General features: G+C 49.0%; 1 protein-coding gene across 1 annotated transcript; it reads left to right on the forward strand.

The window, feature by feature from the left end:
• Positions 1-341: 341 nt before the first annotated feature.
• On the forward strand, positions 342-13,735 carry ST6GAL1 (ST6 beta-galactoside alpha-2,6-sialyltransferase 1; the record flags this gene model as incomplete). The annotated part of the gene is made up of 5 exons (XM_082003910.1): positions 342-976; positions 4,855-4,948; positions 10,020-10,121; positions 11,371-11,545; positions 13,284-13,735. 5 exons carry the CDS (start codon positions 342-344, stop codon positions 13,523-13,525), a joined length of 1,248 nt encoding a protein of 415 aa, XP_081860036.1. The 3' UTR covers positions 13,526-13,735.
• Positions 13,736-15,112: the final 1,377 nt, after the last annotated feature.

The following is a 15,112-nucleotide window of genomic DNA, read 5'->3' on the forward strand; positions in this document are numbered from 1 at the left end:
ACTGGCTGTGTTAAGCTTGACTGTCACTTGTGGAAGGGAATAGAAAAACAGTTTGAGTGGCAGCGGCCTCAGATTACCGTTAGGCGGCATGTGATGGCTAATGGCCAGCTCAGGTCTCTCCATTTGATGTTTGAGGTGGTGGACTTTGAAATGAGATCTTTAAACAACCTGAAATTTTAAAAATGCTCCTCTGTTCTCCCTCTCCCCTCCCGTTGCCCACATGCCGATATTTATATATATACACATGCCTGTGCACGCAGCCTTGACTGAGATGTGTTCCTCTCTCCCAGGACCAGCTTCCTGCCCGGTGTTAGTCGTCCCATTTGGATGCACCATACACTATGGTTCACATCAATGTGTTGAAAAAATTCACATGTGTTCTTGTGGTGATACTGGTAGCTCTGACAGTTTGCCTGTGGAGAGAGACGAGAAGAAGCTACTATGTTCCTTTCAAGACCAAGAGTGATGATTTGCAGGTTCACAGGAGTTCAGAAAAATGGAACCCACTTAAACCGCAGAGCCTTTTCCATGAAGCAGCCAGTGAATTGGGTCAGATACCCAAAACGTGGTTTGGTAACCACAACACAGTAAAAGGCAGCACCTCTGGAACTGCCGAAAAGTCCAAGAAAGCAGCAGACTCTGTGAAGGTATGGGATAAGGACAGTTCATCCAGAAACCTCATACCCAGGCTGCAGAAGGTCAGAAAAAACTACCTGTCCATGAACAAGTACAATGTGACTTACAACGGGAAGCGGAATGCTGTGAAACTCAGCCCAGAGAAGCTGCTCTGCCAGCTACGGGACAGGGTGAACGTGACCATGATACAGGGATCGGATGGTCCTTTTGATACCTCTGAATGGCAGCAATACCTACCAGGGAAAAGCCTCAATGAAACAGCGGGCCGCCTGGGTCGCTGTGCTGTCGTGTCTTCAGCAGGGTCTCTGAAATCATCTCATTTGGGACAAGAGATAGGTTGGTATTTTTCTATTAGCATGAAGTCAAGTAACATTGAATAGAAATAACGTTGAACAGACGTAACCTACTGTCATACTCTTACCAGTAACTCTCTGCTGTGGTCACAAAGGTGTTCAAAATAAGTTGAAAAATTGTCCTTAAACTTCATTTAAAGTTAGTGAACATTACAGCCTAGGAGGAGATGGGAGTAATGATCAGATACTCCCTTCCTTTCCGAGTGTACACGCCGCACAGTGCAGGATGCCTTATGATGCCCTTGGATCACAGTGCCTGTAAGCCTTAGACCTTGGGCAGACCGAAACAGGAAAGCCCCAAGGCAGGGGAAGGGTTGGGTTGAGCTGAGAGGACATGACGTACGTGCAGGTAGTTCTATTCCAGCTAGTCTTTTTAATTTTCGTGAATGTGTTGGCATCACCAGAGTGTAGCACTAATACTGGATACCAGGGAGAGGTCTTGGTTCCTCAAGTGTTTGTTTCTTGAGAGGGCTTGGGATGAGTTGAGCAATGCCAGCATGCTCATTGCACAGTCAACAGTCAGAAAATTTTTCGTTCAGAAAGACTTCTTCAGAGGAGAAGTAAAAAACAGCACTAAAGGGAAAAAACCCCGCTGGACGCAGCCCTGAGCAATCTGCTCTAGCTGACCCAGAGTTGAGCAGAGGGGCTGGGCACAGACAATTGTCAGAAGTCCTTTCCAACCTCAGTGACACTGTGATTCTTGCTCATGGCTTTCCAAAGGTGGCAGTGCTTCGTTCTGAACCATAAGGGAGTGGCCCAGGGGATCATGGGAAAACTTCAGAGGGCTTTATTTTATTTCTTCTTAAGACAAGGTTTGGTGGTGCTTTGCAAAGTCTTATCTGACCGTATTTATTTGAGGTGAATGTATGAATTAATAAATGCTGAAGCATTGGTCTTGTACAGTGGGTTATAAAGTAGCATGTTTTGATACCAAAGCATTTGGTGTCTTTAAGAAAGCAGCATGCAAGGCAAACCAGTTCTCCAGCCTTCAGCTCAGGATTTTATACCTGGCAGAAAAAGCTCCTGTGCCTGCAGTTCCCTCAGCTTTCTTCTTTAATTGTGTGAGGCTCAGTTAATATTCACACTTTGCTGAACTGCAGCTTCACTGCAGGAGAAGTTTTAAAGCCTATGGATGTTCTCTCCAGTGGAAATGATTTGCAGACTTCAGTGTGTCCGTAAGTTGTCCGTTGGATCAGGTCCCTTTGGCCTGCACTAAGTTGCAAGTAGCCTTCATCCTCTGAAACAATTAGGTAGATGGCCCTTTGGTACTTTATTCATGAATGACCTGGGCAAAGCCTTCAGAATTGTAGTCCCCAGATGCTCACGGGAAGATCAGGGTTTTCGGCTGGTAGTTGCTCAAAAGTTCGCCCCCAAACTCCTGTGTACTCCACAGGGCAGGTGGGCAGGCACGAGAATGAGGTTGAACAGTCTGAAGTGTGTTAAAATGCTGTGAAAGATGTGATGAAAAAAGGTAGCGGTGGTGGTATTAACCAGGGTAGCATTACCTCCTGGTAAAAATCACAGGTGGGAGTTGGTTGATGTAATTGTTTCTGCCTCTTACAAGTGTTTGAGGCCAGCTAGATCAAGACTTGGGAAGCCAATTCTGACTTTGAGTACCTGTCTTGGCTTGTTTAGGTGCCTCTTGAAGTTCAGTAGCTAAAGGTTTCCACAGAAGTGACCTTCTGTTGAACATTCTCCTCTGACAGTGCTGGCTTGTGCCCAAGGGTGTCTCTGTTAGACTCCAGCACACTGATAAAACTGCTCGCTCCTCCGTGAGGAGACCCTCTCACGAGCTGAGGGTGGTGGTCACGGTGTGCTGTAACGCAGTCCATGCAAGTGCCGGATGCGGTGCTGGAGCAGCCAAGTGCAATGGGCTGTGCTCCGGCTGCGGCACAGCTGAGGGGGCCATTTCATTGTTCCTACTGCTGGTCTCTGAGCCTGTCCCCGACACTGAAGCACCAGCTTGTTCCAGGTCACAAGGGATGGATGCTGGGAAGGTCATTGTGTAATGTGCCCGAGGCAAATGCCATTAACGCCCGCTGGTGTCCCTGGCTTGGGTTCCTTGTTCCTGGGTCGTAGACTTTAACCCTTCTGCTCAAGCAGTCATCTCTGCTAGTGATTCTGCAGAGTTTGGGGCACTTGCAGCCTTGAGCTGGGCAGAGTGGATATCCAAGGATTCAGGAGTGTTCAGTGTATTTGTATGTGTTTTTTTCCCAGTTTTGACCTGACATATTTCCATGTAGGACAAGCCGTGTTTTTGTTGGAGGAAGGTGCCAAAAAGGTACTACCTCTGGCAGGCTTAAATTGAAGCATTTGCGTAGATGAGCATGATGGATTGCTGAATTATTACTCCTTAAGTGGACGGGAAATATTTGTTCTGTGTAATCACGTTAATATATCAAATGAGCAATTAGTCACTGTAAGGGAGGCTGGCAGAGCAGAACGGGGAGAAGCTTGTAAACAAGCAGCTCGTATCTTACTGGGCTCTTGGTGTTATTGGACGTTACGAATGGCCAGTGAAAAATCTGGTACGGGAAATACTGAGTGCAGCACAACCACCTGGAGGTAGAGTGCTTCAGAGAGCCAGCTGCAATGCCTGTGCAGTCATTAAACACTGTTACAAAATGCTAATTTAGGGCGTAAGAACGCTTGGTGGCTGGATGAAGTTATGTGGGGAAATAATAACCTTGTACTCCCATCAGTGTAAGGTAGGATGTGGGGTTAAGGGTCTGTAATGGTAACCACAGAGCTGCTTCTCAGCACGGACATGTGGTTGTGGTCGTTTTTCTTCAGAAACATCAGCTTTCTGCGTTTCCCGTGTTGCGTTGGAAGGGCTCTAAACGGGATCCACTTGTCTAGGAGAATAAAGTAGCTGAGAAACTAGTCTTTGCTGGGAGTGATTACTGGTCCTCCAGCGCTGTTTTCAAGAAAATGATCCTAACAAGAGCCGGTTCTGGAGCAGCGAGCCCTTCTGCCCCGGCTGGCACCCAGCCCTCCCCACGGAGCCCAGCTGCAGCTGGTGGGAGCTGCGGTCGCGTGGCCGCAGCGTGAACGCAGGGAAGCGGGTCCCGCTCCTGCGGCTGAACGCCTCTGATCACGCAAAAGGTTTCCTACCCGAATCTAGTCAGTAGGTTCGGAGAAGCCAGGATGCCAGGGTGACGGTCACGTACGCCTTCCATGCCGCAGCAGCAGCTTGGCTCCATGGCATTACGGCAGCGTGGCCGGCTGTGCCGAGGCAGAGGAGGATGCTGGAGGAATGCTGCGCTATCTTAAGAGATGATGCCAGCGGAAGAAAATGCAGTGCATCCCAAGGCTTGTAACAAGCCGTGCCTGTTAAACGCACAGCGGTGGTTTTATTTCTGTGACGTGGGAGGTGCGCTGGCAGGCTGAAGCAGCTTCGCTTTCCACTGTGGTTATTAGACGTATTTCTCAGGCTGGTCAACCTCCAGGCTGTGAGAGAGGACGCTGGCTCGCCATTATTTCCAGATCCTTAGTTTGCAGCCAGCCATGTGGCAAATCAATTGTGTATCGATCTATCTCCTGGTAAAGTGTTTGGAAGGAAGAAGAGGGAGAGGGAGGGAGACGCCACGCTCTTCCGTGCAGAGCCAATGCTAGGGCTGCGCTCTCAGCCGGCCAGCGGGCTGTAGTTTAAAGAAGTGGATTTTTAAAAGTGTATTGACCATGAAGTTAGACTAACAACTTCTGCAGAGTCTGGCTTGGTGCTTCTAGTTGTAGCATGGAAAGTCTCCAGGGACTAGCCAGATCATATTAGAAATGCAGGTGGGTAACCTGTTGCCTATCTCTTCTCTAACCCAAAAAATGGTTGCTAGCCCACTGGTTTTCACTCTGTTTGGCTTTCAGACAGCCACGATGCCGTCTTGCGATTCAATGGGGCTCCTGTCAAGGGGTTTGAAGAAGATGTGGGGCAAAAGACAACAATTCGTCTTGTGAACTCCCAGGTAGGTCTGACAAACGTGTGCCAAATGGGCCAAGCACAGCAGAGCTGCATTCCTCCCCTGAAATAACATCATCTGGGGGGCTTCTGGGTTCATCTGCTGCTGGGAGGTCTTTAAAATGAATTTGAGGAGAACAGGGTTTTCCATCCGATTTCTCCTGTCCCTAGCAGATAGCTGTAGGATGGGGACACCCTTCCCTGCAACAGAGGACAGTTGGCAAACCTTTTCCCCATAGCTGAGATATATTCTGAGGTTACTGCAGTTAAATTAGCATGTGCTAGTGAACCTGCAGTAGCCTGCTTGCGATTTATGGTAAGCACAAGGTAATTTGATTTTTGGCTTGGCTCGAAGCCTCTTTCTAAGTGCAGGAGGGCCAGCTGCACGCTTGCTGCTGCGCTTTGGGAGTGTGAGGCAGGGACGGCACCGTGGCTCAGCTAATGCTGCTCAGCAAACTAAGGTGTGCCAAGGTTGTGCCTGCCCCAGAGGTGGGTGTGAAGAATGAAGGAAGTTTATTTGGCTTTTAATAAAATAACAATACTTCTGCTCAGTGACACCACAGGCTCTGAAGATAACGCAATAACCACGGTTAAATGGCTAAAGACAAATGGCAAAGGACACACTTTTAACGCTGTAGCTCGCATGCAGCCAGGAGGGGGTGTGGACTCGGGTGGGTGAGTCAAGAGGGTCCAGGACCTCATTGCAGAGCACAGCAGAAGGTACCCCGTAACGCAAGGCATCGCTTAACGAGTTAAATTCTTCTTCACTCTTTGAGAGCTCTTTCTGGGTATGAGGCTGTGTCTCTGCTAATTTTCTTCAGCCTTCAACCAGCTTTGAAGCAGACCCTCAGTGATTAGGGCCATGTCTAGCAATATGTTAGAGGGTTAATAAGCCACCCATTGAGGAGCAGTGAGACCCACGACAGACTGTCGCTGCTTTAGGAACATCTTGGAGAGTCTTTGCACCCTGCTTCCACGTAGCTGTCACGCTTCATGTTTGCCCATTTCGGGGGGAGAAATTTTCGAGTGTAGACCTGTGGAGAGAAGAGGAAATCAGAGTGGCATGTGCTGGTGAGAGAAGGGAGGGGGACAGGAAAATACGGAATCGACCAAGAGTCGTCGGATGAAAGACCGGGTGCAGCATTGCAGCGCAGGGTACAAGCACCTCCTCCCCCAGGAAGAGGAGGCTGAGGGCACATGAAGATGGAGGGGGTGAATGAGAGAGAGATGAGGGACTGAAGTGTAGCTTTTGTGCTCCAGAGCCGAAAAGGCAGTTTCCTTTCCTCACCCCAACGCTAAGATTTATAGGTCTGGAGTTTTCTCATCTGCTCCTGTGGGAGGGGTCCAGGGTGCTGCTGTGTAACAAGGTTTGAAGTTTCTCAAAGCAGGAGCTTGCCATCCTCTTCAAAGACAAGATGTGGAGCTAGCTTGTAAGCGGTTCCCTAGTTCATTTTGTGTATCTTCTGAAGCATGTTCTTGCTTCTTGTGCTTCCTGCTGTTTATGCTCTTGGGTCTCACCTTCTCCCCTTGCTACCGTGCTCTGTCCTGCTGCTTGCTGCATCTCGGTTCCCCTGCGTTAAACCAGCAGTCGGATGTGGGACAGTTTGTCTGTTCTGAACCGATCTTTTTTTAGCAGACATATCTGGCTGCTGACATCCATCTTCCTCTGCCCTGCTTGACCTCTCCATTTTTTTATCTTTCCCTTCCGTGTGTTTTTATGATATCAGATAGGTGTTATCGCTTAAGAAAACTTTCTCTGGAGGATGTGCCCTTTGCCAAACTTACTGTGATACGAAGTCATTTACCAGCAAAAACATGTATGTGACCTGCCTGATACCAGGGTTATCTGCAGAGGGAGGAGGGGAACCGTGTCATTGTACAGCCGTAATACAGCAGTAATAACTCTCTTATTTTGACCTTGAGTGTAGTTACAGCCATGTCGTTATAGAGCTTTTGTTCTCCATGCAGATCAGCCTGCAGCTGTGGGCGACACTTTTCATCTGCCGCCATCCTCTCTGAAGGGACCCCAGCTTAAAAATCTTCAATTACAGGGAGAGCAAAATAACGGCGGGTTTTAGAGGCTAAAGTTAACTCAAAATGCAGCATTGATCTAGCTGCTGAACTGGGCAAGAGGTGCTCTCCGTGGGAATAGAGCAGGAGTCTCTCTTCTGGAGTTTCTAAGCTGAACAGCTCTACATGCACTCCCTGTTATCTTCTGGGGTCACTGGACTGGGAGCCTGGTTTTCTTCTGTGTTTTTCTTTGCACCTTGAATGGTTCAGTGCTGTCCTAGTCCTGGCAACATCACTTTAACCTCGTTAGTGGGGTTGCCTGATGGCATTTTGTTTGCGGCTTGGCGCAGGAGCTGTGCCTTGCCTCGCAGAGAGCTCTTGCAGGCATCAGGAACCGGCTGGGCAAGCTGTAATTTGTTCTTGTTTCTTACGTTGTAAGTGGTCACTGGGAACAGGGATGGGATTGTGGCTTGGCTGCTCTTGTTTTGGCTCTTAGAACTGATCAGTCCTCAGTCCATTCCCGAAATGAAGGATATGGGATCTCCTGAATCTAGTCTGTCAGAACTAGTCTGTATGGAATGGTATGCCTTTGGGATGTGTGGCCAGTGGCCCTAAGTTGCTTAGTAATTCTTTTAAGATAGTTTTCCGTAATTTGCTGACCAATCTCTAGCTCATATCTGGGGTGGATGGTTTTAACAGTAGGGCGGAGTATCTTGTACATCTGTGTGCATAGGGAAAGATTAATAGATTGATACTGGCAGGAGGGGGAGAAATTTGGGATCCTCAGATGTGAGGATAGGCTTGTAGGTCCATAAGCTTGGTAGCTGTTTTAAACAAAGAAATTCTTTAACATTGCTTTGCCTATTTTCTTAGACCTTCGCTGGTTCATCAGTATTGCTTCCTTTAATGGCATGTTTTCCTGCGGTCTTACGCAAGGCATCGATTTGCCCCGGGGAAGGCAGTCGCATCTTGCAAAAATAAGGGCTGAAGAGCATGCGGGGGGAGTGCCAACGCCGTTCTGTAGGACACAACTCCTTTCTGCAGAGCTGACCAAGAACCAGAGTACCTCGTTCCTCCCAGCCCTTGTTCACTGTTCTCCTCGGCTGGCTTCTTGCTGTCATGCAAGCAAGAGCACTCTGCTTTTGGCTGCGTTTGCTGTTATTGGCACTAACGAGTCTGCAGGGAGGAAGAGAAAGGAGATAGCATGTTGGTGGAATGGAGTAAGATTGTGATGGGAAAGGGGAGCGTGTTTAGATTACAGGGCATTGGCTGTGATAGCCAGAGAGAAGGAATGCGTTTTGATACGGTCAATAAATGTTCCAGGAGGGTAGGGGCTGTATGAGCAAGACACTTGCTAAACAGCTAATTGGCTAAAGAACAAATTAACTAGGAAATCAATAGATCAGTTAACTAATTAGAATCAAAAAGCTGGGCAAGACAAATAAGTCATGTAGCAATTTAAATTAATTTAACTACTTAGAAAGAATCAGTTGCTACTAAACAGAAGAAATAGGCACTAGAGGTATGTGGGGAGCCAGATTCTTCCAGCAGACGGGTTAAGTGACCGATAGATAACTAGTGGTGCCAAGAGCCAGCTCTGTGGTGTGGGGAAGGAAACAGCAGACACCTTGTGGAGGTGATCCCCACCTGGTTTCTTACCCCTTTCGTTTTGTGCCTGTCACAGCTCTCTAGGGGTTTGTGTGCCCCTGCCAACCTGCATGGCCTTGCTTGGCCAACCTTTGCTTTCTCTGGTGCTTGGTCTCTCTGGAGTCCTCCTTTCATGTGTTTCACATCAGAAAAGTTCCTGAAAGTTTTCTAGTCTTTAAATAGAAACACTGAAATGCAAACGAAGCGCCGGCATCCCTTGCCCTATTCCTGTCCCGTTGCGGCACGCCGTGGCGCTCGTACCCGGCGACACCACGGCTGGCGCCGGCTGCCGTGCCCGCTCCTTGCCTCTGGTGCCCACGGACCCAAGGCAGAAGTTCACACCTGCAGCGTTGCACGCTCCAGCTAGCAAGTGGCCTAGATATTTTAGCTACTGTAGGGAAATGAAACCAGGCGGTACACGTGGTCAAGGACAAAGCCGAATCCTGCAGAGTTAAGAACAGATGCGAGGAAACCCTTTCTGCTTTTGGAACGATTTGCGTCTGGGCTGGCCCGAGCGTCCTTCTGCTCTGGCTATGGGGACAGCCAGGAAGGCAGCCTGTCGGGGCAGCCGGGATACTCGAGGATAAATTGGCTGGCTCTTAAATAGCTCTGTGGAGAAAACCAGGACAAATGGGAGCTGATTCTTATGACAATGCTTTTCTTCAGCAGATGTTTCCAAGCTGTGTCTGTGTGGGTTATGCCTTTGGGTGGGGAGGACAGGAGATCAGTCCCTGTCTCGTTTGATTCTGACTGTTTGCTTTTTGCTGCAGACCTGCTGGGTTACCCGCAGGTGTCGCAAGCGGTGACGGACGCGTCCAGACCGCAGAGGGCAACTTCTCTGTTTGAACCACCTGGTTTTGTTTGTTTGGGAAAGCCTCTGGTGGAGCAGTCTCTCTCTATTGACACTGTCTCCAGCCTGTGCGCTTTGCCGTTGGGGTGCCTTCCTTCTCGTTGCTGGTCTCCCAAGACTGAAGCCTCCCTTGCCCGAGCCGCACGGCCCTGCTCTGGGGGCGAGGTGCCGCTCGGTGCAAGGGCCAGCTGGCGCTGCCGTGGTCTGGTCCGGTGGCTGGTCGCGGCAGCTGATGTTCCCACCCGCTTCTAGTAGTTCTGGCGACCGTACCCATCGTACAAGCCTGGCCGCTCTACAGGTCTTGTCCTTATTTTTTTATTGAAGGCAGGTAGAGAAAACCTGTCTTCAAAAAAAATGGCATTTTTTTCTTGTGACTCTCCGCTAAGTCCTGTGCTGCCAGGTAGGACTGGAGCGGGTGTTGGAAGGGCATCGCGGGGAGCTGCGTCCTTGCCTGCGTGCAGTGGGGCATGTTCAATAACCAGCAGTGGGGTGGCTGTGCCTGTATTCAGGTATGTTTTACTGCTTGGCTGCCTGCTAACGTATGTTATTGTATTTGCTCTTGTTACTCAAGCTTGTAACCGTTGCAGAGCAGCAGTTCCTGAGGGAAGCTCTATATAACACTGGAATCTTAATTGTCTGGGATCCAGCACCATATCATGCAGAAATTCATGAGGTAAGGCTGAGTTTTCTGTAAATAAAATTAGTTTTATACGCTTTGAAGTGCATCTGTTAACCTGCTTGCTCCGAATGTGGGCAGTCACTCATTTTAAGGCCATTCTCGATTACTTCTTCATTATCGTGGATAATCCATATGTACTTCCGAGCACACGTGCCTGTGTACTCGTAGGGGACCACGTGCCTGTTCCCGATCCCCGTGAACGGCCTCAGGCCAAGCGTCACGGGTCACCACCTTTGCTTTCCCGTGGGCTGATGCCACGGGGAGGAGGTCACTACTGGCTGCAGCAGTTGTCATCTCATCAGAGAATGATCTCCCCTTGCTGACAGTTGCTGTAAGATTTGCTGACGATTTATGCTTGGCTATTTCAAGCACCAGTCAGACATGGGATATACTTGATGCCTTATGAACGGATTGGGAAACCTCTGAAGATCTTAGCGAATGTCTGCGCTCTGTATCAGCTAGACTTTCACTTGTGGGTGTTGCAATCCCTCTAGCATTCACTTTCCAAGTACAAAAGGGCGTTATGTGGTAAGTGATGAGCTTTGGAGGCTCAGGGTGAAAGCAGGTAGGAGTGAATGGTCCATTCTTTACTTTTATTTTAAGCTCTGTCTATAACTGAGAGGTCTTTGCGTACCTTCCTCTGGACTGCATTTCCCGTTTTCTCACGGATGTTTATTCTCGTGTCTAGTCCCACACCTCCAGGAGACACGAGGGCGTATGTACAGCATGTCAGTAAAACCAGGATGGATATTTTCAGCAAAGAAAAAAATCTCAAAGTGACTTTAAGAAAACATAAACCCTTCCTAAGTGTTTTTACTGAAAGGCAAAGTTTTAGGATGCAAATCAGCTCGGCCTGTGCTGAGGATGCTTGCCTGCAGGATAAGATGCTTTGTACCCCAGCGTGGAGAGGGGTCGGGGTCTGTAACATTTAAGGCAGATTTCTCAACACCGTCTGCTATTGGAGTGTGCAGAATGAAGTTATACAAGATGGCTGATCTCATTTAACGGTCCTGCACTGCCAAAGAGAGGAGATTTGGTTTTTTCCTGCTCTGTTCGCTGAGTCAAGTCACCACAGCGACCCGAAGGGCAGATGAGGTGGGGGGGACAGAGGGTGACTGTGTGGAGGTACAGCAGCACCTTTTCCTCTGGCAGCAGCAGGTTCACTCATCCTTTTTTCCCGTTGGTTGTGGGAAAGAGTGGGCTAGAAATAAAAAGAGTCTAACTTCTTGTTTCTGTTTTCCAGTGGTACAGAAAACCAGACTACAACTTTTTTGAAATCTATAAGTCGTATCGTAGTACACATCCAGAGCAGCCTTTCTATATCCTGAATCCAAAAATGCAGTGGCAACTCTGGGATATTCTGCAGGAGAATTCTCTGGAGCATATTCAGCCTAATCCACCGTCATCAGGAATGCTTGGTAAGATAATTGCCCTCTAAACTTCTCGGTCAGTTTGCAGGCAGGAACTCTCCAGGATGCCTTTTTTCAAAGACAGCTACAGATTTATGGTGCTTATCGGAGTTGCTTTTACAGTGTTTGTCTTATGCCAAAACTTGAGCTTCCTGCCTTTAAAGTAGCAGCTCAGCCGCGTCAAAGTAAGCGGTTTGCAGCACTCCTCTGAAACAGCAGTTAGGGACATGGCCTGGTTCCACGTGGAAGCAGGAGAGCAGAGGGCAACACTGAGATGGCCTCTAGGATTTCTAGCTTCTCGCGCCAGAGCAGTTCCCACGGGGTGTGAGGGGAAGGGTGCAGCTCCTGCGGGCTCAGACCTTGTCAGGCAAATAAATCTGGTTACTGCAGATGAAATCTCTCCTTGCCTCTTTGTGCTTTCCATATAGAAATAGGGGGCGGGTGGGAAATACATATATATGGAAAAATTTATATAACAAAAGACCTGCTGCTGGACTGGGGACAGTCAGACTGAATAGTTACCCTGAAAAGTTCCATGCTAGTCCCCCTTATTCAGCGTGCTAACGTCTGGTTTGTCAGCACGCTCAATCCAGCTTCTCGGCGCAGGGGCTCCTTTTACATTCTGCTGTTGCAAAGCTTTTCCTTCGTATTGGAGAGCAGATCTCGTGACCTGAATAAAAAGGAGTGAACTTCTCAGGAAGTTCGCGTGCATTTGAAATCGCAGTGTAGACGTACTGTCTGTTGCTGTTAACTGGAGTTCGGGGCTTGAAGGCGGGCACTGGGCCACGTCGAACAGCAAATTCCTCTGTGGCTTAACTTTGCCCCAAGTTACCTGCTGTGTAAAACAAGTTACCTCGCCAGATCCGGGTGCACAGATGAGTCCCAGTTTGCAGCTCTGGGTTTGCTGGAAGGCCTAAACCTGACAATGAAAATTGTCATGTAAAAAGGTGGATTGAAAACGTGTTTCGATGCACCTGAGTTAAACAGGTGGTTTCACGGCTGGCTTCTTCTAATGTCTTGTAAACTGTGTTCCTCTGATCGTGCGTGGTCCCTGATGGCTCAGATACCGTGTGAATTTTCTGTGATGTTACACATTGCTGTATTCTTGCTATTTCTTGCACTTGGAAGAGAAGTAGCCCATAACTATGGCTGACTTCTGATCTGGCCAGAAAGTTGAGAGGTCTGTGCCCAGCGTGAATGTCCTCAAGAGGCTCATGTGCCTGTCAGAAGACACAGGAGGGCGGCACTGCTCTACTGCGGGGGAGCTGGGGGGCCTGAAGAGCAGAGGCTGCTCAGCCTTAGGGAGCCATCTCCAAGCACAGGCGCTTCTGTATCCCCTGCATTCACGAGAGGCAGGTGGGGAGAAAGGCGAAGGTCTCATCGCTGCTTACCCAGGCAGGTCTGAGATGGGCTGTTTGGATCAGCTAATTGTAGCGCACGGCTGGCAGACACCCAAGTGTTCACGAAGGTCGCAGAGAATGGTAACGCTCTTAAAAACTGGCCTTTTGGCATGGCTGTTGCTGTAAACCATCCGCTGTAATCAAGTCAGTCCTACGCTTTGCAAGAGAGGGCTTCAGAAAACGACCTCGTCTGGCCAGGCTTGTTTTTTACCCCTCTTGCCTGAATGTTCAGAAAGGAAACCCTTCCCCTTGGAGCTGGATGCTCCTTGCTGACCGCCTGTCTTGCTGGAATGTTTAATGGGTTCTCTGGTTTGACGTGGGGATGTCTGCTTTCTTTCCCTCCCTAGGCATCGTGATCATGATGACGCTCTGTGATGAAGTGCACGTGTACGAATTTCTCCCTTCCAAACGGCAGACGGACATTTGCCACTATTACCAGAAGTTTCACGACCGTGCCTGTACCATGGGAGCTTACCACCCCCTCCTGTTTGAGAAAAACTTGGTGAAGCATATAAACCAGGGCACAGATGAGGACATCTATACTCACGGGAAAGTTACTTTGCCCGGCTTCCGAAACCTGCATTGCTAGCGGATCAGTTTTTAGTGTGTTGAGGAATTTTTCTTGACTGTCAAAGCACTTTTTAAATCAGGGTTGTCAGATTTGTTAGGTCTAAGCACTGGTGTGTTTTTACAGCTCTTCCATGTTGCGATACTTGCTCTTAGGACTTTGTTGCCTAACTTCTCCCAGCTGTAAGGCGATGTTAGTACATTGTGGTACATCCACACGGTATCTGCGTGAGCCACTGCAATAAATTTACTCCCGGTGGAGCCGGGCTCATGCAGCGGGTGGATATCTCTGTCTTCATCTCAACCAATGGTGGTGTATGGGAGGCACAGGAGGTGCTTTCTAAGCAGAGATTGCACAAGTCAGGATCAAACGCTGAATATAGTTCCGTTTGCTTCAAAGGATTCATGACAGGTGAAAACCTGGTCCATTGAGAAACAAGAAAAATAATTTGAAACTTGTTCCCATAGCCCTAGGAGCTCTTTGGAGCGGGGCTAATTTATGGAAACACTGTCAAAGCTGTGTACTGATAAGCTAAACTCTTAGTCCAAAATATTTGATTTTATAAACAGTTTGTAAAATAACCATGGCAACTTCCTTTCAAGTTGTAAGACTTCTGAAACCCTTCAGGTGGCATTTTTGGCAAAGGAAGAGGGAGGCGATCCACAATCCGGTGATCCTTGCAAGACTTTTAAATCATTTTACTTCTTTTTTTAATTGCTTAAAATAAATTTTAGTGAACGTTTACTTCTCCAGTACAGTGCTGCGCGTGGTACAGAAGAAGCCTGATTGCAAAAACATTTTGGGGAGGATGCTCCGAGGCACAAAGAGGAGAACTCACCGGAGGTCGGTACCTCTTTCCAGCTCTCTGCTGGTCTGCCTTTGCAGAATTGGCAAATTCCTTGCTGGCTTGTCTCCGGTAGCAGAAGTGCCCTGGAGCCGCTGGCCAGGCGCAAGGTCACTGGATGGTCGTTGCTGTGTGCTCTCTGAGCAGGCGGGAGCAGATGCATCACCCCGTGCTTCGTGAGCGGCGGGGAGGGAGAGCGTGCTCTGCTTCTCCTGCTGAAACACAGGCAGAGTTGAGGAGGGCACCTTTTCCCTGCTCAAGGGGACACTCCCGTGGCGGCACAGTGGACGTGGCAGCTTTGCAATCTCTGTAGGTCAGTGAGAACACCTTCCCTGTCCTCTTCTGTACTGATGTGTTCCATGATGTCTGTAAAGAAAGCTTTTTCTCCTGTTTTGAATAAATCCTGTGAAGTCACTGGCCCATCCTTGCCTTGGTGAAACCAGTGTAAATGTCGTTCCTCCGTGGCCCTGGGGACTTGTACCAGCCTTGCAGAGGCAGAGCTGAGGAGGAGCTGCTCGGCCGCTGGTTTCGGTAAGCCCACGGCCCCTGCCCGGTCTTGGCGAGGGGGCCGCCGCGGGGCTGTGCCTCCGGCTCTGAGGCTGCTCTGCCCATCTGTTGGGGTGGATTGGATCTGTCAGTGTTTCCAAATTGTATGTCATGTCATACATACATACATGTAAAAAAATTCAGGTCCTTCGGCTGTTGCTCAGGTGACGCCCGTGACCAGGTGACTTGTTAAGTTCGCACTGCCACGGTTGGGGAAG

Source organism: Phaethon aethereus (assembly GCF_964289735.1).
Source record: "Phaethon aethereus genome assembly, chromosome: 9".
NCBI classification, from domain to species: Eukaryota; Metazoa; Chordata; class Aves; order Phaethontiformes; family Phaethontidae; genus Phaethon; species Phaethon aethereus.